This window comes from Pogona vitticeps, chromosome 9, assembly GCF_051106095.1.
Source record: "Pogona vitticeps strain Pit_001003342236 chromosome 9, PviZW2.1, whole genome shotgun sequence".
In the NCBI taxonomy this organism is placed as follows: domain Eukaryota; kingdom Metazoa; phylum Chordata; class Lepidosauria; order Squamata; family Agamidae; genus Pogona; species Pogona vitticeps.
In genome coordinates, this window is record NC_135791.1 from 6,402,956 (window position 1) to 6,426,799 (window position 23,844).

The 23,844-nt window shown below is 44.8% G+C and overlaps 1 protein-coding gene across 1 annotated transcript; it reads right to left on the bottom strand.

The window, feature by feature from the left end:
- On the bottom strand, positions 1-23,104 carry SELENON (selenoprotein N). The gene is made up of 12 exons (XM_072980260.2): positions 22,768-23,104; positions 15,473-15,590; positions 9,345-9,475; positions 8,176-8,388; positions 7,656-7,780; positions 6,920-7,057; positions 6,071-6,152; positions 5,766-5,948; positions 4,700-4,805; positions 3,916-4,028; positions 2,021-2,122; positions 1-1,314 (listed from the first exon to the last, which is right to left on the bottom strand). Exons 1-12 carry the CDS (start codon positions 22,978-22,980, stop codon positions 1,144-1,146), a joined length of 1,695 nt encoding a protein of 564 aa, XP_072836361.2. The 5' UTR covers positions 22,981-23,104; the 3' UTR covers positions 1-1,143.
- Between the last annotated feature and the right edge of the window lie 740 nt (positions 23,105-23,844).

Genomic DNA, 23,844 nt, shown 5'->3' on the forward strand with positions numbered 1-23,844 from the left:
TTGATTCATTTTTTTTATTCATCTACTCTTGACAATGTAAATTTCCCTCTTTTTTGTGCTTAATGAGATATTTGAAAACAGGAATTAAAATATTAATATGGACAGCATTACATGACAAAGAAATAATCGCAGGATGATTTGACCAAAGGCTAAGAGAAATCCCAGGATTGTGGAGTGGTGAGCTACAGGGTTGTAACTGAGAGCATTTTTTCTATAAGACAATTAGTCCTGTAAAATCACCTTTAAGTATTACTTGACTTCGGCAGCCACATGATCATTGTGATTGCACTTACCCAGTATGTGCTTTCAAAAAGTAACAAGGGATATTCTCCTTGACTGAGCTAAGAGCTGATTCTAACTATAAAAGGATCGATTGGGTTCTCCCAGGTTAAATCGTCCCTTCCCTTAAAGAACAACTGGACATACAGAGGAGGAAAACTATAGCAGGCCAGGCTGGAAATTCAGAAATGGTTGGACAAAAGATCACTTTTTTGTGTCTTGCATTTGTGCAGTAGCCTGGATCTAAGCTGTCCACACATACCAGGGAGAGTGCAACACACAACCAGGTCTTGCCTTGGGTCACTCACAATAGCTCTGATCTTGGAGGCATCTGTGACCTGTTGAGGTCACTTGGAGCCAAAGGGTGTGTTGTAACTTAAAATGTCAACTGCACACTAGCAATTCAGGGGTCAAACTCCAGACCAGCTGCAAAAGAACAGTATCCCATTCAAGAATGCTACACAGCAAAACCTTTTACTAAAGGAAACCACCTCCGGGCCATTTGGACTTTGCTTGAGACTGATCTTTACAGCCTGACATCACACTAGGAACCCCAACTTTTCTGCTGAACTATTCCCAACCTCTTGCTGGACACCCGACAACTTCTTTCAGACGCTTCACAACTTGCCAGTAAGAGAAGCATACGTCCAGCTTCTTTGGAAGTACCCTGAAAATAATATGTGTAGTAACAGATGTTACAGCTGTTTTTTTTTCAAGCGGCATTTCCTTGTTGGGAGCCCTTTCATTCCTAGTAAAGCACTTTATGACTCAACACTGTCATGGCTGAGCTTAGTAAGCGCCAGAAAGAAAAACGTCTGCATCTTTGGTGCTTCACAACAGTACAACATTGATCTGATTTGCAGTTTAGGTCTGCAAGAATGGTTTTGCTTTCTGAAGTCCTTCTTTAAGGAACTGGAGGTAGGTTGCTGTTGAGGGATCTTCAAAACTGGCAGAAAAACTAAAGATGCTGCTCTCAACTTCTTCGGGCTTCATAGAAGTAATATCCAGAAAATAGTTGGCATTGATGTGATGGACCTGGAAAATTAAACATGAGCTTAAAAAAAAAAAAGAACTCCAACATTTCACACCTCATATGCAGATTCTTTCTTCTGATTCAAATACTATATTCAGTGCATCTGAAAAAATGAATTATAATCCATGAAAGCTCTTGACGAAACAAATCTTCTAAGTCTTTAAGTTCCCACAAGACTTTTTCCCCTTATTTTAGTTACACTGAAATGATATCATGATGGATCTTTTCTAAAAAAAAAAAAAAAAAAAAAAAAATTGAAGAAAGAATGAGCAAAACAAAGCAACACAAGAACTTGCCTTTTGGGTGAAAAAAAAAGAGAGAGCTTTAAAGACATTCCTTTTTTTTAAAACTAGGACTCCCCAAATTCCTCAGTCACAGCAAAGCTATGTGAGAGTTATAATTCAGAAAAATTATGTTTACAACCTTGAAGAAAAAAAGGTACATTTTATTCTAATAAATTAACTTTCAGGGCCTTTTAACAGGCTATATAAGTTTTAAAAAGTAACTTTCTTTGGAGGCTGGCAAAAGTCAAATGTGTCCTTCTTACATGAAGTCCAAATGAGATCTTTTTTTCTTCCAGATTTGAGAGGCAAAAGTATATGTCAGAAAGTCAGCACCTATTTCAAGTATATCAGAGCAAAGACAACGTCCCTCCCAACAGGCATCTACCAACCATTCAATAAGAAAAAAACATAGCCGTAGCCCTACCACAGTGCCATTGGGCAGGCAGATCATGATCTCCACTGGGAAGTTATACTTTTCAAGATGGAGACCTGCCAGTTTGCTGTTGATCTCATCCTCTCTCTTCGCCTACGGAAAAATGGGCACCAAGTGTTTCAGATTTTTTAAAAATCTTTGTAAGAAACATTTATATTGTCTGGCACTGGGGTCAGACTCCAATCCGATCGTAGTTTGAAAATAGGATACAGAACAATTACTCTAGTTAAACTTAAAAGTAAGAAATCATAATTATGATATACTGCGGAGTGGAGGAGTCAGTGTCTGAGGTGCGTGACAATGGGACCCAATATTAATTTCGATGGCATCTTTGGGGTCATTTATACTTGCACGCTTGTCCTGCAAATCTAAATCATTAGAAGGCATAACTATGCCCCCCATTTTTTTTTAAAAAAAATAAAGCATTGAATGATGGTTGTTGTAGGTTTTTCGGGCTGTTTGGCCCTCTTTAATATTGCAAGAACATGGCCAAACAACCTGAAAGACCTACAACCATCAGATCCCAGCTGTGAAAGCCTTCGAAAAAGCATTGAATGGTTAATATTTCTGAACTTGCATCAAGATAAAAGAGTTACTACACCAAGAAATTAGTTTTTAACATTTGGGCATAGTTTACATTTCACATTACTTTGGAAATGCTTTATGTTACACCTGCTTTAATTCGTTTTAATTGGGACTTCACTAATTCCATTGTTCTCCTTTTGTAAAATCCATAAATTAAAGTCACAACCACAACTGAGTAGGGTGGAAGTTGAGCTATTACAAAGAGCCACCTCCATTATTGTATTAGGAAACATAAGGAGGAGCCATCCTCAATATGGTGGCCTCCAGGTGGTGAGTGTCACAGGCTGGCTGGGGGTAATGGGAACTGTAGTTCATCTGGGAAGAGGTGGAATATGAAGTAGCGCTGGTTAAGAGAGAAAGTTCGACATTTTTGTTATGTTCTGGTCACCTTTCTTTGCAATCAAATGCCTTACCAGGGCTAAATGAACAGAAAGATAATGATTTGTATAATCACATGTGAACATTAACCACTGCTCCTTTCAATATCTGTTCTGTTTGGACTAAAATGAAATGGGATTTTAACAGCCCTGCAATGCTGAAACTTGAATATCAGTACTAGTACTAAATGTTTAGCAGTGCTGGTGGGAGCCATTAGTCACCAGTGGGGGCACCCTTGACTAGGACACATGAGAAATTAAGCAGACAGTGTTTGATCAGTGCACACAAAAGACCAGCTAATGACACCCACCAATCACAGTGACAGATCATCTCTCCCCCTTATCACAACAATACATCCACATTTCTTTTCTTTTGTAAAAAGAAATAGGTGGACAGAAACGACAATGTAAAAGGGGTCACCACCCTTTAAACATAAAGTTTCAAGAAGTTATTTGTATAGTCCTGGAATGGATGCATCACACAACAAATACAATTATCTATTCATACTCATGTAACACATTTATTTATTCACAGGTACATCTACTGTTTCGATTTCAAAATCTGAACTTGTGTACGAGGAATAGAAGAAGCAACCCATCCCTCAATAACAAATAATAACAAAAAATAACGAACAAACAGTAAATATTAAAGATTGCATTTCCTTAAAGCAACAAGTAGTTATACCTTTCAGTTTTAAAGTTGTAAAACAGTTCTCCACTTCTAAAAGGTACTACACATGAAGGTTTGATATACAGGAATGCATTTAACTGACTAATCAAAGAAAAATTACATAGAGACAGCCCTACGTTCAGCCCAGTTTATCAGGGAAGACAAAAAGAGTGAGCGTGCAGAAGTTTCTGATATGCTGATGTGTCCATTCCAGGTTTCCCTTCAGCTTCCTGTGCTGTCCAGCTACTACTCACCTGTATATCCTCCAGTTCCTTCACCAGCGACCAGCTATTGATAAAACTTTCATTCAGAAAAGTGAGGATGGGCGAACTTTCCAGGACGGTTTCCCGGAGAGTTCGCCCTGAGCCTGCCCAGGGAGAGAAAAAAGATGAAATGAAATGTCACAATGAACTCAATCCTGTGATAATTTATGAGCAATGTGTACTTTTCATTTTGTGAAGGCAAGAGGAGAACAGGACGACAGGGGACGAAATGGTTGGACACTGTCATCGAAGCGACCAACATGAATTTGACCCAACTTCAGGAGGCAGTGGAAGACAGGAGGGCCTGTTGTGCTCTGGTCCATGGGGTCATGAAGAGTCGGACACGACTGAACAACTAAACAACAACAACTTTTCATTTGTTAATCCACTTAGAAGACAAAGGCCAGAATCCTGTTGAGTTCTATTTTATACCATAAGGGCAAATATAAAAGTTGCAATGGCTAACTGAAGCTAATTCACATGACCAAGCACACAAAACAGCACATCACTAATCAGTTTCGTTTCAAACAGCTGTTGCAATCTCTGGATTTTTGTTTCATGGGCTAGTGAAAAACCCAACAAAATTCTGGCCACTGTGTGTTGAAACACCTGACAGCCCAAGTGGAGGGTGTTACATATTAAATTGATGGCAATCATAAGTAACTTCTCTATCAATCCCTTACAATTTATTTCACTTAGGAGGGAAATGGGGGGGGGGAGAGACAACTTGGGGCACCCTGACACATTCCACAGCTCAAGTGTGAAATACACCTACCTCAGCATGACTGATCATCTAGCGCACCCCACAACAGGATAGAGTGGACGAGTTTGTTCTCTGATTTTGCTCGCTCAAAAGCTTGTGTAAAAGGAAGGTAGGAAACCTAGAAGCAGAAGAAGCAAAGAAGACACAGAAATCAAAGCAAGCCAGAGAATTCAGATGATGCTTGACAGAGTGGCCACTTAAAATCATCGAAAAGCAGAGAACTGCATAGGCCGATAAAAAAATGAGAATTTCTGTTTGTAACTGAAACCTAATTAAAAGGCATGTGACACAAGCACTGACTCTACTGTTGACTCTACAGTCCAGATCTCCCTCCGTACGGTTCTCTGTCTTTAAATTAAACTGGGTGACCCTTCAAATGCAGGACACCTTCAAAAAGGGGGACTATTCTCTACCAGCCCTTCATGTGGAGGACTGTCTTCTGTAGAAGGTGGCATTTTGCCACCCAACACTTGATATATTTACACATTGCACAGTGCTGCTGCTCTCCTCTTACCCCCAAGTGAAAGTCCTGGGCCCGGCAGAGCCCAGGAGGCCCCTAAACCATGTCAGGCAGAGGCCCTCTTACAGTGGTGGCAAACAAAATGAGAGTGAAGGACCACAACACCTGCACAGACTGCAACCACTGGCCTATGTGTCTCTGCTGATAAGGAAACCACTGCACTGAGAGTACTGCTCGTCCTGCTCTTCTTAGAGCAACAAAATGCTCTTAGAAACCTCGCTTCTCTTGCTTCATTCAAAACGACCCCAGAGATTCCTGGGAAAGCGAAGGATGGATGATGTACCACTTAAAGAGTTTCACGGTACCAAAGGGAGCTCGGCTTGGTCTCACACTTCCTCTGTCGTCTGACAGTGTTGTCGGCTGGGGGATCATGGGAGCTGTCATCTAAACCTGTAAAATTTCCAGTCTCTCGAACTGGAATACTTTGTCGCTTTCACAGCCACCAGATCGAACAAGGATAGCTCCTGGCGTTAGCCCTTTCTCATCAAAGCACGGACATAATAATGTAACCGTCACAGACATGCTTCTAAAGGGAAGTCAAGGACTCTCGTTTCATACTTTCTTAAAGGGATACATGGCCACTTCCAGTTTGCTGACTGCCTCTTCCCAGCTTATTTCTCCCTGCCAGGCGATGTCTTCAAAGATGAACTGAATGGGTTCCCCTTCTCTGCTGTCAATCACATTCCCGTTTTCATCATGAATCACGGAAGGGATGGACGGCCCCAGAGATTCTAGCTCCATCTGTAGGACAAGAAGAAGACAAAGCACTTAACTCAGTAAGCACCAGTGACTTCTGCATTTCCTGGTAAACAATGGAAATGGAATAGAAAGAAGATCATCCTAAAACAGCTTTTGCTACAGACCTGAGGTAAGTATCCTATATCCACCTCCATGTTGCTGCTCTCAAGGGCTCCGTAGAGCCACTCCATGTCCACATTGAGAGACCTAATGGGGAAAACCAGTGCTATCAGAAACAGCAGTTCCATGCGCAACGAAAACTGGGGTTGCCGCTCCTTCTGTAAGCGCTGTGCTTCTAGTTAGGCAAGGCAGCTTTGAGAAGCCACGAATGGCCTCCTCATGGGTATCTATGAGGGGGGTCAGAGTTAAAACAGACTCTGGATTATGGGTGATCTGTAGGAGCTCTGATGTTCCTGGGGCCACAATGAATACCTGAAAGCTTGCAAACTCTGTGTCATTCTGCTGCAATGTAAAAAAAGAGGGTCTAACAGTAAAGTGAGACAACCAACCTGAGAAAGAGAAGAAAAACAACACCAACCTCCTTTCAAGAGAAATAAAGCAGGTCACAACACCACACCACAAAGAAGACAGAGTAAACAGAATCCATTCACAGCTGCCCTAACGTCTACTGAAATAACTAGGTTTTTTTTTTTGGCTTGCATGAAAGGTCCTGAAGCCAGTAGATTTCTAGGCTAACTTGCAAAAACTCAGCTGGTGTGCAAGCACTGAATAGGGCTAAGTGCATTGGCAGGTGTCTAAGGAAAGAGAGTGCCTTTCAATTTGAAGCCTGTTAAGAATAATAACCTAAGTCACATCTGGTTCGACAAACAGACAATATCAAGGACACTGATTTTAAAAGCTTAGATTCTAGGCTTAAAATAAAAGAATACAAAATCCAGTCAAAGTCTTAGGTTCACACATTTTACACAAAAAGCCATTTAACTCAGTAGACACTAGAAGTGGGAGAAACTTACCTGTTGTTAGGGACAAATAGCTTGAATTCTCGAACGTGGGAGGAATCCTTGGAGAGAACAATGTAGCCTGTAAACTGAGCAGGTGAAAACCAGAATGGGAAATCTGGGGGTTCGTTCAGTTGGAACTCTGCATGGATCCTGAAACAAAAGACAGCTATCAAGCAAGGCACAAAAACAGAAGCACAACGGGGCAGGGTTGTGGAGGGACTCTGACAACTTTGTTAGCTAGCTCAGAGGCCTTTTCTTTGGGTAAGGGAGCAAGGCTGGAAGCAGAAAAAACAGAATCCTACACAGGACCATATTCCAGAGCAGGGCTTTGAAAAGGTACTTCTTGAATTACAATATAACCAATCTCTTAGGTAGCAGAATCATTAGCTTTGCTGACTGGGGAATTCTGGAGCTGTTCTCCAGGGTGGGGGGGGGAATCCTAATATTTTCAAGCAGGATTGAGGAGTCCCACGCAGCTCTCAGCCATAAGTTACACTTTCTCAGCTGCTAAGAATCACACATTCTCCACCAGGACCAAACTATTCAATTCATCTTCCTTGTGTTCTCTGCAGTCCTCTCCATCCCTCCATCAGGCCCTTAGTCATCCCTTTTCGCCCATACCAATTCTGACCTACGAAAAAGACACACCAAGGCTGCTGCACCAAAAGTGCTTTTTGCACAGATGCACACAGACCCGGAGATACAAACACAGTCCAAGTGTCAGTCCTTTCCTCGGAGGGTACTTTACCTGAAAGCAATCTTATAGTAGAAATCAGCAACAGCTTGGATGCAGGCTACGGTTCCTTGAGGAGCAAAGCGAGTTTTCACAAAAGGCCGGGGGTGGAACATACTCAAGAGTTTGTGAATTAAAATCTGCAGAAAAGAGCAGAAGGTAGCAGTGAAAATGTGTCTGGGAACGTAAGGATCAAATTCCAAGCTCAGGTTTGATCAGCAACATCTTGGATCTGACCAGAAAAGATTGTCTTCCCTGTTTCCTTGGTCTCCTTCAGTAATTTACAACCTTCATCATCCCAAGCACTACATTTGATCTTAGCCAAAAGGCCGAGAAGCAGTTGTGATCACAACAGGGTGTTCCCGGTCTTTAATATGTCACATTCAATAAAATCACCAGCCTTCTTTACTTGCCTGGTGCTGAAGACTATTTTAAAAACTGTCCGTACAATGTCCTTTGGACAAATGAAACATGCTCTCTACTTCATGCCATTTATTATGATGAGTATCAGTTTTAAAAAAAGCAAACTTCTTACCTCTTTGCCTTTGGGAGCCGGAGGGTAAAAGCGATTGTTGGGAAGATACCCTGTAAAGATGTTGAGTTCACTAGGAATGACCCACCAAGGATCACCCAGTTCCACCTTGTTCTTTGGCGGAAGGAAAGCCTTGAATTGCCGGGCAAACATCACACTCACAGGAGATGCTGGAGCCGTCCAGTTGCGAAGCCCAGAAAGGGCAAGGTGAGAAACCTGAAAAGACAGACGGGCTCTCTAAGAAACTGATCTTGTTGTCATGCCGGGTGGGGGTGGGGGTTTAAAATGGATTTTTGTACCTTACTGCTTTGAATGTATTTTGGTGTTGTTTATGGTGGATTTTTGCATTGTATTCATTGATCCTTTTAGTACTGTATACTCATTGTTATTAACTTAAATACAGTTGTGCCTGTTTAACGATGAATCCGCTTAACATTGACGTTTTTGCGATCGCAAAACAATGGTTTAAATGGAGGTTTTTCGCTGTGCGATGGTCGCTTCCCTACTTCGGGAACCAATTTTTGCTTTACGACGATCAGCAAACAGCTGATCGTCGGGTTTCAAAATGGATGCCGGCTGAAGAAAATGGCCCCCCTCTGCTTTTAGGACTGAATTTTCACACTACAGGCACCAGAAAATGGCCGCCCTATGGAGGATCTTTGCTGGACGAGCAGGTATTCAGCCCATTGGAATGCATTGAATGGTTTTCAATGCATTTCAATGGGGTTTTTTATTTCGTTTGACGACGTTTTCTCTCTACAGCGATTTCGCTGGAACAAATTAACGTCATCAAGCAAAGCACCACTGTACTGTATTTCAGCTGCTGCAAGACACTTTGGGTACTTTTTAAAGGAGAAAAGTGGGTTAAAGTTAGTTTGAATGAATGAATGAATGAATGAACGAATGAACGAACGAACGAACGAACGAACGAACGAACGAATCGATCCGTCCATTACAGGTAAGCTTTATTCCTCACAGACTGGATCCGGCGTTTGTACTGAGCTACTTTTACGAGGCCATCTTAAATTCTTCTTCTGTATTCCCCGGTAGGGTAATATCAATGAATCAAAACTCAAGTCTGCCTTTGCTTCACTCTTGATTCAAACTGATTCTCTTGCACCACATCATCTTTCATCAAACTAGTTCCAGTGCTCATTCGATGCCAAACTCACACCAAGGAAGCCGTCCTTGCTTTTTGTCATGGTTTCCATCAGCAGGGGCTGGAATCTGGCCAAGACTGAGATGGTTTCTCCACTGGGATCCAGCACCTCTTCCTCCTCAGCGCTAGCAGCCGGAACAATGCCTGAACAGGGCAAAGGAAACAACAGGAAAGTATGTATGAATGAGTTTGCTATTAACACAATATCAGCAGGAAGCTGGTACAAATTCTACCTTTTAATGAGAGATTGCACAAAACTTTATTAAGGAAAAACCTCCTGGGGCTTCCAGATTGAGTTCTTTCACAACGCAATTGTCTTGTTTGATTTACATATTTTTGAGGGTTAGGTGTATGTGCTCAAACAGATCTCCTTTAATTTGTAAGCATGCCTGTTTATCTTAGCATAAGCTCGTCTCACTCTACATGGTAGAAGTAGCTTGGTTTTGTTTCATGAATGGTCATCAGCAGGGGAACATAGACCTCGCTGAAAGAATCATTTGCCTGAAAGGAAAACGTAATAGCAAGAAACACACTTCCCCCCCCACACACACACACACAGAAGGAGGAAAAGAAAGAGCAGCTGCATAATGCCTTTTGTCTGATGGTGTGAGAAAACCATCATCTAGAAGTACCTGGTGAATTCATTACAGCAGCTGTAGAATGATATAGAAGAAATGAAATTTACTTCATGGACGTTTTTTATTTCTTCTTCTTCTTTCTATAGCATCTTCTCTTTACAAAAGAGGAGAGTTCAGATTCAAAAGATTTACACAATGATATGGGCTAGGCTGAAGTCTTACAGAAAGAAGCCGACCCATCCTGACCAATTGTCAGAGCTTGGAAAAAATTAATTTTTTGAATGACAGCCCCCAAAATCTCCCAGCCAGTGTTGCTTAGAGAATTCTTCGAAAATTCTGAGAATTGTAGTCCAGAAGATAATTTTTCCATGCTCTGCCTCTTATCTCAACTCTTTCAGGAATAATTCCACTTCTGCCGCAAGCTGTGATTTCCCCCACTTTATCCTTCCAGACCTGTCATCAATGACTTCAGCTACCCGATACTGAAACGGCCTCCTTTCTATTTAATTAAAAAGTGTCGGAAACTGCTAGTCACCATACAATAGATAGAAATAATACATGCTATACTGCCAGGTGTGGAGTCTAAAGATAAGAGACTTTAGGAAGAAAAGCAAAAGAGTGCCAAAGGGAGAGGTGAATCCACGAGGGAAAGAAAAAAGAGAGGATGATGGGCAACCAATGCAGAACGATGGAAGCGTCTCTCTCTGGCCCATACGGCTGGCACCTGCTGCTTGAATCCAAGAGGGATCTCCCCCGCCTCACCAGCTAAGGTGCAGAAGGCGGATAGACTCAGAGAGGACAGATGGTTCACAGAACAACGCAGGCACTCTTGAGATAGGGGCTGGAAAGATCTGAGCACAAGTGGGTTGCCTTTCTGCTCTCTCGTACATCCACTCTGCAATGCAAGGCCATCTGTGTTGACTCACCGTGACAAAATCAGGCAGAAATGGGTTGAGCAGCAGAACGTGTTATTTGTGAGTTGAGAGCCGTGCTTTGTCTTTTCTCAAAAAGCACCCAAAGACCTGAACCTGTTCAGCCCACCTGCCATATGGGATTCTGTGAACTGGCCCTTAACCTGACAAGAAAAGTCTACAAAGAGACACAGGTAAGTAGTTCTACCTCCATGCACCAGGGGGCAGCAAGAGATCGCCAACAACCGACTTGTACTGTCTTGCATTTCTCTTTGAAGGGTCTCCAAAAACACAGTATATGCTCTCAGCTTGATCGTGCAAAGTGCACACAGTACCCATAAAGCTATTACAGTACTATGCATCTTGGCCATATTCCAAGGGGATATGATGGGGTTAAGCAGAGTTTATGGACTGCTTCCAGTCCCTCCTCTTCATTTGAAACAGTGCTGCACAACCATGTTATCTCGCACCAGACTGAAACAGGAGGCACAGGACTTATCTAGCTGGAAGCCTTTCGGAGTGTGTCGTACACGGTGCTGTGAAGGTGTTCTGGGGCAAGGACACGGTCAAAGGCAAGGCGACCAGTCTGCCAAGAGGGCACCAGCCCACAAACTGGGGAGCATCTGGTGCCTTTTGCTAAGCTGCAGCAAAAGGCACCTTCCCTCCCATGGCCATTTTTTGCAAGTCCTGTGAAGCCCTCCCAATCCTGGGGTGGGGAGTCCAGCTCCTGGAGCCCTCCAGAAAGCAGGTATTTTACATAACATAGGGTGGGAGGGCTCCCTCCACCCACCTCCTTTGAAACGCAAAAGAAACCAGGGATGAAAAGGAAGAAGCATGGACAGAGTTCCCACTCCAGTCCTCTGAAGATGCCCAGCCACAGAGACTGGCGAAACGTCAGGAAGAACGACCTTCAGAACACGGCCAAAGAGCCCGAAAAACCCACAACAACCTCCATCTCGCCTGCAGGTCCTCTGGAAGGCGTTCCCAAGATACCTGTTCCAGGGCAGCCTCAAACAGGGGACAAACAAGGGGAGGCCAAGGAATGGGGGACCCAGAAGGAGGGCACAGGGGCAGTTGGGAAGTGGGACCAGCTGGGAGCAAAGAAATAAAGAGGAGGAAAACGAGGGGGGACTGGCCGGAGGCCCTGGAGAAACAGCCACTTGTCTGCGTCCTGGAGGAGGAAGAGGCGCCCTGGACCAGGGGTGGGAGGTGGGACAAGGTTTACCCGAGGCCGAGAGCTGGTGAACTGGGCACTGCACCCCACCGTGCCTGGACCACAGAGAGAAGGCTGTGCAGACACCCCTGCACTCTACAGCCAGAGAGTCCCACCTTGACTGAGAAGCTATACCGGAGGTGACACAGCCGACACCAACGGTTGGGGCAGCTGACTGAGGAGCGGGAGGAGCAGCTGCCCGCAGGAGGGCAAGTGTCCGTCCAGGCCCACCGGCTGTCCTTGGAGAGTGCTCGGCCACTGGGGCTATCACTTCGACTCGGGCCCAGCTGGGGAGTACTAAGGACATGGGACCCGTTAGCGTAATCAGGGAACAAAACAGGGTGGGAGGACCTTTGGGTCTGGTTGAGTGGCAAGATCATCCTGTTGCCCCTCTTTTCCTGCAGAATCAACAGAACCCCAGTGGAGGATTTGGCCCTCCTGCCCCACAACCGGGAAGGGGTAGCAGCGATCAGAGCGAGCATTTTGATTGTGTTGGGTTTTTTAAAATTACGTATTATGTTATTTCCCAAGATGGCTTGCTACAGGTTCTGGGGGGCAAAAATTTGGACACTAGGTCTACCAAAGTCGTCTGTTCCTGCCTTCGGCTGGAAAGTTCTCAGTGCCCCTGCAGATGCTGCCATGGATCTTTTTGGTGCAAGCGCGGAGGATGAGATGTATTCATAGGTCCTCATACTCATGGAAGGAAACCAGCTGTGAAGCCTAGCAAACCAACCATAATTTTGCAATCAGCATTATCCATTCTGCAGATGTGCAGAGGATAAAACGGAGGCCAAATCTTCCCCCAGACACTGACTGTGAAAGCAACCAGATGCATTAGAGCAAGAATCATCAGGAGAGAAAGCAACCGACAGGAGCAAGAGCTGCAATTTCCATATGCAAAAGGAATTCTTGAGATCAGAGCAACCTGCCTGTATCTTGCCACCAGCAGTTCTCGGGTCACATTACCGCAGAGCTGTATCTCCTGCATTCAGCCAGTCCGAATCCCTTCTAAGCCCCTGACAAAGCCAATGTGTGCAGTTTCGCAAGCTTGACAATGGGAACCGCAGATTTAGAAAAACTGCCCTTTTGTGAGAGTGGCGTCCGGTGCATAAGCCTTTTGAAAAACACAAAGGCTTAGCACCCTGTCGTTTGTGTAAATCAGCTCAGGATTTGAGCAAAGAGAATTAAAACAAGTGAAATTGTGTGGTGCAGGCAGGACAGATGGACACACACTTCAGCTTTTAGGTACTTATAGCATAGGCTGCCCATGAAGCATTTCCAAGAAATGACCAAGAGGCAGGTCATCCACATGTCCAAAGGGACCGGCAAGAGGGCAGCTTTTTTAAAAGAGTCCCCCGCAGAAAACCTGGGCCTTAGGTAGGCCACCTGGTAGCCCATGCTCCTTCACGCAGCTGCATGGGCTGCAAACTGGTCCCTAGACAGCTGCTCCAGAAGAAATGCAGAACAGGTCCTGCAATGCCCTATATGATGCCTCCATGCCGTCATCCATCCTTCATTTAAATGAGAAAAACATTAAAACTAGGCTGACAGTCATGCACGCAGTTATCGTGGTCCACACACTGTAATGCTTATCCATCATGACTCAATTAGGGAAAATGTTTTTATCATTATCAAAAAAAAACCTGTTTTTTTTAATCATTGTGAGTCATTTTTCAAGAAGCTTTGTACTAAAATGATCACTTTTTTCCAGCAGCATTTGTGAAATATCATCCTATTTTGCACTGAATTCTATAAACAAAAGACAGAAGACAAAATAACCAGAAACAGCTAAAAGAAAGCAGTCTGTACTATGGGTAATGATCATGAAGAATTACTATGACACACTCATTGGCAGAAAAGTATTCATGAGGAGGGTCTGTTAAGAAATCATATCATAAGCGTAAATACCATAAACTCATGCTATAAACTTGAGTGAATTATCAGGCAGAAATAAGTGGATTGTTGTGACTCACAAAATCAATAAATGGAAAACACAAGACTTACAAAATCACTATGTTCCAGTGTCTTCACTCAATATGTCATTTCCCCTGTTATTACTGCAGTTTCTAGGCTATTCTTCAATGGGAACAATATTTCTTTGTATGCATGGCTATCTCTACCTGAGATGCTGAGCACAGAAAAGTCAGTCATTTCTTCCATGACAAATTGTAATTTTCTCTTAGAAAGAGGGAAGACCGAGTTTAGTGGGTTCTTAAATTTTCTTATTTCTTTTAATGAATAATAAACTTCACTCCCCAGAATACAATGGAACAAACATTTGTTATGGGCAGGCAGGACGTTCATATGCAGTCCTATGGCTAACTCTGCACCAGCGGATAGAGCTAATACAGTCAGGCCACTGTATCCCATGGCGGCAGGCAAGGGATATTGTAACTCAGCTTTGCTGGTGCTCAACAGTCTCAAAGGTTCCTCCCTGGACTGTCAAGTCAAGATCATCAGCATAGATGAAACTCTTGGAGTCTGGGGATGTTGACTGATCATTTCTTCAAATGTTAAAAGATTATGATTCCAGGATGCTACTAGGTGGGAGACCATTCCTTTGATTTCTCCAGTGGCTGTGACTCCCTTGAAATTCAAGATGTGCCCATGAAGGCCTTAGTTCAGCAATCAACTGGATTAGAAATTCCCTTTAAATCTGGGAAAACTACTAGAGCCAGCCTCACTCTCATATTCCTAGGTATTACCTGCAGTAGAGGTGGGGAACTCGGGCCTTGGAGCCAAGCTGTTTTTCCTGGGGTCCCAATCCGCTTGCACACTCTTTCACTGTGCAGAATTTTCTTTACCTTATGCCAGACTTCCTTTTCTTCTTGCTAGGACAGTATTGTTACGGCTTTTTTCACTTTGTAGATGTTGTTGAACTCCAGTTCCCCATCAGCCCTAGCCACCTTGCCAATGGTGAGGGAGCAGGATCACCCCGATTTTAAATGTCGAGTCATCTCATGAGTCATGCATTGACACAAGAACCATGCGGTGGAAAAACAAGGTAAAATGTTTTGAATACACTCTACAGAATTTTGGCAACATTACACTGACGTGGGTGATGTTCCTCGAACAGAAATGTCCTATTGCTTTGCTAATAGAACCATTATAGCAAGAGTGTAGTTCACGTTAATTCAGTGTAATTTTCGTTTGAATAAAATACTGGGAAGTCATTCTCTGCTTGCCAGGGAAATTGATGACAAAGGAAGCCTGAGACGGTTTCAGAGATTCCAGTCTTCCTGGGATGGAGTATAAGCTCTTTTCCTTTTCGGAGCAGAGACTGCTCCCCAGGGAAAAAAACCAGCCCATATCAGGAGTAATCTGGACAAACTAGACAGGGCATACTTGAAAAGAAGAAGAAGGTGGGAGGAGAAGGAGGACAGCCCTCTGGGAGCAACGCTTACGAGACATCAGTGTATGTAAGGAACAAAAGGCCTACCAGTTAGCTTCTCTGCAATTGGCTTGAACTCCTCTGGACTGATGAACAGGTCGTTGTTAGTATCCAAGGAAGAGAAGAGGAAAAGGCCTTCGTTTCCCAGAGATTTCAGGGCCGTCTCCTGGTTGAAAGAGAAGAGAGATCTTTATATATACACGTCAATGAACTAATGCAAGGCATGTCCTAACAGTGACATGCCTTGCATTACTGAGGATGTAAAATTTAATTTGGTGTTCATCTTGGTAGGCAGACATTTCCTTCACTGGACAGAGGCAATGGGCTCAGCGTCAAAGTAGTCACAGTCTGACGATCCTGTGGTTGGACCTCATAGGGAGGTGTCCCCCCCCCTTCTCATCTTAAAGCAACCCCTGAACTGGGAAGGGGAAGAGTCCATTTTGATTGATCAGTTGGGCTAAGGGGGAAAGTGTTTCATTATTTTCCAGATCTAAAGCCCTCCCTGAAATTACCAGCTGCTGATCATTTTGAAATTTGCAATTATCAGCTGAAAAAAATGGCTGGAATACCTTTCTTCTCTTGCCCTGAGGAAGGGAGAGAGATCCCCGACTGAACAAAGTATTTCTTACTTTGTTGAGGGATGATATCATGGGCAGGGAGATCTAGATCAGGAAAACAGGGACTGGAGGAAAGAGTTAAAATCCGTCTGTCAGTATCCTGTTGCGCAGTTCCCTCTGCACAATGGGAATAATATCATCGTCAATGACAGCATGCTCCTGATTAAAGAGTTCTTGTTTCAGTTTTGGGATGTTCATGATTTGGGTGCAAAGGGACCAAGTTGCAGGATCCTCAAAATTGAAAAAAGGACACCTTCACTTACTGGCAATTTGCCACTGATGACAATGTCATTCTAGTTGTGCAGGCACAACTGTGCAACAAGATACTGTCCTCCTTGTGGTTTCTTCTCTACACACCAATGCGTGTATGTGCGCGCGCGCTCATGCACATGAGTGTGTGCAGCCCTTCAGATATTAATGACCTACACCCACACAATTCCAAGGCTGGTTGTGGCTGATAGAACCTGAAGACAAACCGCAAGGGTACACAAATCTCTCCGCTTGCTTTAAATACTGCATAATGAGTATTCAATACAAAAATCAGAGCTGCTACTGAATTTACACAGGACTCAAGAGGGCACACGTTTGTGTCTTAACTGCATTTAAGACTGAGCTGCAAAGCAACAGCAACTTCCACAAGAGCTGACAAAGAAAAACAAGGGATTATCATATATTGGCACAAATAAGGACAACCTAGGGGAAAAGCTCAATCTTGAAAAAAAGGTGCTTCTGAGCTACAACTCCCAGAATATTGAAAGCAGTATGGCAACAGAATACAGTACTAAAAATAGATTCAACAACAAAACTGATATTTGCCCACACTCAAATCTTTAAAATTACCCTTTAATCTCTGCAGCCAGATTCCCCTTACCCTCATCAATGCTCCAACCCTAGAAGCAATTTATTGTGCTGTGTGTTGTTAACTGTGCTGTCTTATGGGAGGACCAGGAAAAAGGACAGAGGCGTCCTCTCTGGATTCTTCTACTGCACCTTGGAAATATTAGAAATCCAAAAGACAAACAAGGAATATGTTCCCCGCCACTTAGGACTGGTATGACAAGGGATCAAAAACCCTGAAAAGTTCCTGTCAATATGTCTTTGAAATGCCTTAAAATGTTTTTTTAAAATACCCTTTAACTAGGCATTACTTGATACACTCTAGTAATATATTACTCATTACACCTAAAAGAATTTTGTGACTGCTAGTTAAATTACATGTTGCCCCAAAGTAATTAGCTACCATAACTATGTTGCCCATGTCTAATTACTTCCAAGTTCTGCCCTTGAACTAGATGGGTTCAATGGTTACAGCACTCTTATCAAAACCTTTTGAGGAGTGAAAAAAATACAGGAAACTACTTTGTAAGAGACAGACTGAGTCCTCCTAATACAGTGGTGTCGAACTGTGGCCCTCCAGATGTTCTTGGACTTCAACTCCCAGAAGCCTTCACCACCACCTCTGCTGGCCAGGATTTCTGGGAGTTGAAGGCCAAGAACATCTGGAGGGCCACAGTTCAACACCACTGTCCTAATAGGTTGCTGTGTGATTATACTGGATGGGAAAGAATTTTTGACTCCTGATGTTTAACAATAGCAAGAACAAAATGGCTGATGTTATGCCAATAACTTCTCTCTCAGCCTCAGCATTGCACACTTTTAATATGTGAATACTAATTGGTTGCCATTTATTAGGTTTCTGTGCAGCACCCCTGCCAGAGTTTTGTGTCAGATGTAAAAGTATGTAGGTGAGCTCAGATACATGGCACATAAAGGAGGAAACAACAACAACAAAAACAAAAACAAGAGAACTGCAGAGCTGCAAAGGGACCCTATGAATCACTGAGTCCAGCCAGTCAAGGAGGAAGAGAAAAGAATTGAATTCCCAACCTCTGGCTCTGCAGTCAGATATCTAAACCAGTGGTCCCCAGATGTTCTTGGACTTCAACTCCCAGAAATCCTTGCTTCTGGGTGAAGTGGTGAAGGCTTCTGGGAGTTGTAGTCCAAGAACATCTGGAGGCCCAAGGTTGGGGACCAGTGATCTAAACCAGTGGTTCTTAACCTTTGTTACTCGGATGCTTTTGAACTGCAACTCCCAGAAACCCCAGTCAGGACAGCTGGTGGTGAAGGCTTCTGGGAGTTGCAGTCCAAAACTTCTGAGTAAACCAAGGTTAAGAACCAGTGATCTAAACCACAGAGCTATCCAGCAGTTTGAAAGTCACACGCTCTACCCTTTTGCATTCAATTTCAATTGCTGGATCTCTGAGTTCTAGAAAAAGAAAAAACTGGATCCCACAAGATTGAAGCCAGATTCTCCCCTGCATTAAGAGCACAGCCCAAGTTATTTTTTTTTTAATGACAAATGCTGGAATCACCCAGCCAGGCAGAAGAGTTGTTGTTTTATATTATTGGGAGCGTCCCTAAATCATCCAGACTTTGCATGTCTGCTGGAGAAATCACATCTCCATGGCTACGTACTGTCCGAGAATCGATTAACAAATGACACGGAGACCCTGCAGGTTGGCCCTGAGACCAACATCTGTGTTTGACTCAGAGCTGGCCGGTGAACCATGGAGCTTCATTTGCGGTCGGAGAACATGGACTTATATAACTGACCCAGCGCACAAACCATGAAGGTTACAGTCACATATAGCCTTCTACAACATACTGGGATACAGTGCCAAATCTGAACTAAAAATATGCTCATGTTGTGAATGCAAAGCAAGCAAGCAAGCAACCAACCACAGTTGCAAATGTAGATCTTGGATCTCTTCTTCAGACGGCGTAATTTTTGAGAGGATGGGTCAGCATGGCAGCAGTTCCTACACACCTATAAAACAGGGCTGCCTGAAGTCACAGATAGGCACTGGGCTTTCAGATTTCTTGCGCTCCCCAGGACTTCCACCAGCCAGATTTCTGGGAGCACCAGCCAAGAAACCTAAGTCCACATAGGAGTTTTTCATCACTCTCTCGCACATGGGCCCCAATAGGCCTCTAGAGTGACCACCATGTGCCTCCAAAGAAAAAGGAAAAGGCTAGGAGTAGGAAAGCTCTGGGACAAGGGTATCGGAAGAAACAAGGTCAACTTCTGGCATGTGGCAATGCTGCGCATTCATTCCAGCTAAGCTCACTGCAGCTGGCATGGTTGAAACTGGCTGTATTTGAACTGTCATTGGATGTGAGCGGGCATGGTAGACTCAGGCCAATCTCTTTCACACAGCACAGGAGTGAGACTGAACACCAACAAGCCGATGATGACTCTACTGGTTCAAGGGAACAACATCAGGCAAGAGACGGTCCATATAAATTGGGATTTTTCTTTCTCTGTAGTGCTAGCCAGAAAGGGAGACAAGAAAGGTCTGGGATTCTCCCTTTCCAGGGTAGTGAGCTTTCCTCTCTTGGCTCTTCAGAGCTTCTGGGCTTCCTATAACACCATCGGTGCTCCCACAGCTTCCAAACCCATTTATTTTCCATCTGCCAGGCTCCCGGCCTAAAAGGATGCTAATGCTGCCTGGAAGGTACTGTTCTTGTCAATTACTGTCAGGAAAAGCACTCAAGTGCCTTGCAGGGCTCGTCTGGGCATCAGGCAGATGAAAAGCTGAGATGAACTGGCAAGTGACAGGCAGCCTGGATTCAGGAGCGCCAAAGGCCATGCAGAGCCACAGTCTGGGCAGATGGGGACGTAGGGGCCGGGACATCGCATTGCTCCTGGCTCTCCTGGTGAGTTCGTGGAGTGACAGATCAGGAACTGGTTTCTCACCTAAACAGGCTTCAGGGTTGGATAGAGTTTTACTGTCTTTCCAAAAGCTATCCGTGACCAAAAGCCTGTAAAACAAGGAAGGATGTTCAGACAGTTGGGTTTCTGTTTGATTTTTTAAAAAAATGCAAATATGGGCTGAAATCCAGTATTGTAGATATGTGGATGTAACTCAAAATTACAACCGTGGTAGCTAGAACATCATGAAGGCAGATGTGCTATCCACAAAGCACCTCCGCTGGTGAATTGCACAACAGCCACAATGGAATAGTGCAAATGATTGTGCAATCACACAGTACCATTCCCTGTTGCCTTGATAAAATTGCCTGGCAAATTTACATGGGTATAAATTTATGTTTTGTTTTTGTTTAGTTTTTAAGTCATGTCTGACTCTTTGTGACCCTGTGGACCAGAGCAGGCCAGGCCCTCCTGTCTTCCATGACCTCCCGGAGTTATGTCAAATTCATGTTGGTAGCTTCGATGACACTGTCCAACCCTCTCATCCTCTGACGTCCCCTTCTCCTCTTGCCTTCACACTTTCCTAACATCAGGGTCTTTTCCAGGGAGTCTTCTCTTCTCAGGAGATGGCCAAGGCGTTGGAGCCTCAGCTTCAGGATCTGTCCCTCCTGAGTGAGCACTCTGGGTTGATTTCCTTCAAAATGGATAGGTTTGTTCTCTTTGCAGTCCAGGGGATTTTCAAGAGTCTCCTCCAGCACCGCAATTCAAAAGCATCAATTCTCCAGCGGTCAGCCTTCTTTATGGTCCAGTCTTTCAGACTAGGAGACTGGGGTTCAAATCCCCACTTGACCATGGAAATTCACTGAGTGAGTTGAACAGGTAAAACTACTCCTTCAATATCTCATATACCTTATACCTATTATATACCTAAAAATATCTTTAATATGAGATTTTGTGGACAAATCAATTTCCTCAGTTCTCATTAAAATATAACACTTAGTCTTTAAGGTGTCACAACATTTTTGTCTACTTTATTTTTTATTTTGGTTTTGGCCTGATATGCTAGCACAGAGTAACATAGCTAACGCTCCTACAACAATTCTTTACAGGCAACTTGTGAGTTCTATTGACCTCTAGATATGATGGTTGCGCTCATCTTTTGACAGTTTCTGCAGATCACGACATGCTCTATCAGATCACATCTAAGCTAGCAATTTGGGAAAGGTAGGTCTGCCTCAGATGCACTCCTTTGGGGATGTGACTCTTGAAGCCCTCCTCAACTGAAAGCCATTTTATTTCTTTGTCCATATCAGAACAGCAAACAAGAATGCTGCCATCACTAAGTTGGCACAATGGATAGAGCAGAGCTTGGAGAAGTCACCATTTTTAACCACAACTCTCCGAACCTCCTAACGAACATGGAGCCAAACAAACCTTCCCAAATCAGATAAACAAAATTTCTTCCCAGCCACAGTGAGACAGGATGTCCAGAATGAATAACCAGAACCACAACCTGCGCCCCACACATACAAGAAATTAAGGCATGGCGGAGGTCGTAAAAACAGTCTTGGGTGTCCCATGTGGATAATGGGCCCTAGAATTCCCTTCCCTCCTTTAGCACGTTTCAGTTTTCCAGTTTGGAGATGATCGAAAGTGCTCACTGGCACCAACACCACTGGCACAGGAACCCAGTTCCCCAAACTTCACCATAATACTCTGAGCATCCTTTGACCGTCGTCTCCTCCCATTGAAAATAACACCTCTGGCGTTTCTTCTCTCCACTGATCCTCTTTAGTTTCTAATTCCAATTGCTTTATAATCAACATGCTGCTGGGAAAAGGGAAACCCAGTGCAGCGGTTAGAGCACAGGACAACAATCTCGGAAACCTGGGTTCGAATTGCCACCTGTGATACTGGGCTGGCCAAGTTCTCTCAGCCTGATCTACCTCACAGGGCTGTTGTGGAGGATGACAGCCATGTATGCTCCTTAAGCTCACTGGGCGAAACGTAGGATATAAATGCAACAACAGCAAATGCCCATCAGTAACCCCACTCCCTTCTAGTCATCCCAGTGACATTTACTAATAAACAGTTTTTCACCAACTGAATATGGCTGAATCAATTACATCTCACTCAAACAAAAAAAGGGATGGAGGGAGGAAGCAATATAGCAATTATACAAGAAGAGCCCGGCCACAATCAGATGAAGGATGCCTCAGGACATGACGGCAGCATCCTCTTTTCTGTTCTTGCTCCTTAACACGGGTTATCAAGTTGGTATACTGCCCCTAAATATGGAGGGTCCATGGAGTTGTTGCAACTAAACACCACTGGTAGACTTCTCCCTCCTGGGGATTATTTTTAAAGCAAGAGCAGGAAACATCCATCCATGTTTGGACTGCAACTATCATCATCCCTCAACTTTTGCATGGCTGGAGCGGAGGGAAGGGGCAGTCCAGAAACGTTTGGAAGGCCAGCTAAGCCTTTGTGTGACACACACACACACACGCATCCCACGATTGTGAGAAGAGGGGCTTCAACCTGCAATGGACCTCCACAGGGGATGTTTTACCAGATATGTATTGATTAAATTACTGTAAATGCATTCCTAGTGCACCATTAAATTCGCATTTTTCCCCAGAAGCCAGAAGGACTCAGAGGGATGTTCAGAGCCCCTGGAGACTCGGGCTCCGACCCTACACGTGTCTTGGGGACATCCCATTGAATGCAACAGGGGCAGGAACCTGGGGCACCGACCCCACTGAAGGCAACCAGGATTGCCCGGTGAGGTCGGACCCTTTCCCGCCGGGCTTCGCCTCTCCGACTGAGCTCAATGGGGGCCCCTTCTGAAGAAGGCACGGATAGGATCGCCTTGCCCGCTCGTGAACGCGCAAAGCCCCCCTCCACACACACCGGAGACACCCTTCAGGCCCCTCCCGGACCCCAAATGCCCCCCACATTCCGCCCCGCGGCCGCCCGGCTCCCCCCGATTCCCACTCGCGGGCCTTCGCTACCTGCCGCCGGGCCGCCTCCGAGTCCCGGTAGTACTTCACGGCTAGCCCGGCCACCAACAGGGCCAAAGCCAGGCCCAGGCGGGGCAAGCGAGGCGGCGGGGCCCGGCGCGGCGGAGGAAGGCCGCCGTCGCCTACGGCCTCGCGGTCGGCCTTGGCGCCAGACGCCGCGCAGCCCTCGGCCGGCCCGCTCCCCTTCCCTCCGCGGGCCGCCATCGCCCGGCCGGCCGCCCGCCTCCCAGGCCTCCCCGCTGCTCCCCTCGCCGGCTCGGGCCCGCCTCCCCTCAGCCTTGGCCCGGCTGAGGAGGAGCCAGAGGCGGCTGAGGCGGGATGCTTCCGCCGCCGCTCCCTCAGGAGGACGAGAATTTAAAAAAACATGAATCTTCAAAGCATGACTCGTCCTGTGCTGTTCATTATTTATTATGAATAATATGCGCCAGTTCCGGAAACAGACCTTTTCGGTGTTATTACCCCTCATTTTGGTTTGGGGTTATTCATTATTGCCCCGTTGCTTTTTTTTGTGTGTGTGTGTGGGGGGAAACAAAACATAAAACGCGCCTAGGGTTGCTGCCTGGCAAATTTCTCCTCCCCATGCATTCAGTGGAGTGGTTTTGTTGTGTTTAGGTATACACTTCACACTACAAGACACACTCAGAGACCAGGCAGGAGAATGAGAGGATTGCTTAGGTTGCAGAGAAGTTCAAAACAAGGGCTTGAATCAGTCAAGTGAGGATGAGTCAAGACCTAAAGTTTATACCTGGTGGCTGTAGATCCTTGGACTTCTACTCGCCTGTTCATTTATTTTACTAAGTGGGAATTGCCCCCTGCAAAGTGTACAATAATGATCTCCAGTTAGAATCATTTTGCACCACATTCATTGGTTTGTGATGTCCTGGCATTACAAACTGCAACTAAAGACCTGGAGGTGTGAGCCTTCCCCTGCCTAAGATTTAGGTAAAGGTAAAGGTTCCCTTTGACAATTTGTCCAATTGTGTCCGACTCTAGGCAGTGGTGCTCATCCCCATCTCCAAGCCGTAGAGCCAGCGTTTGTCCGTAGACAGTTTCTGTGGTCACATGGCC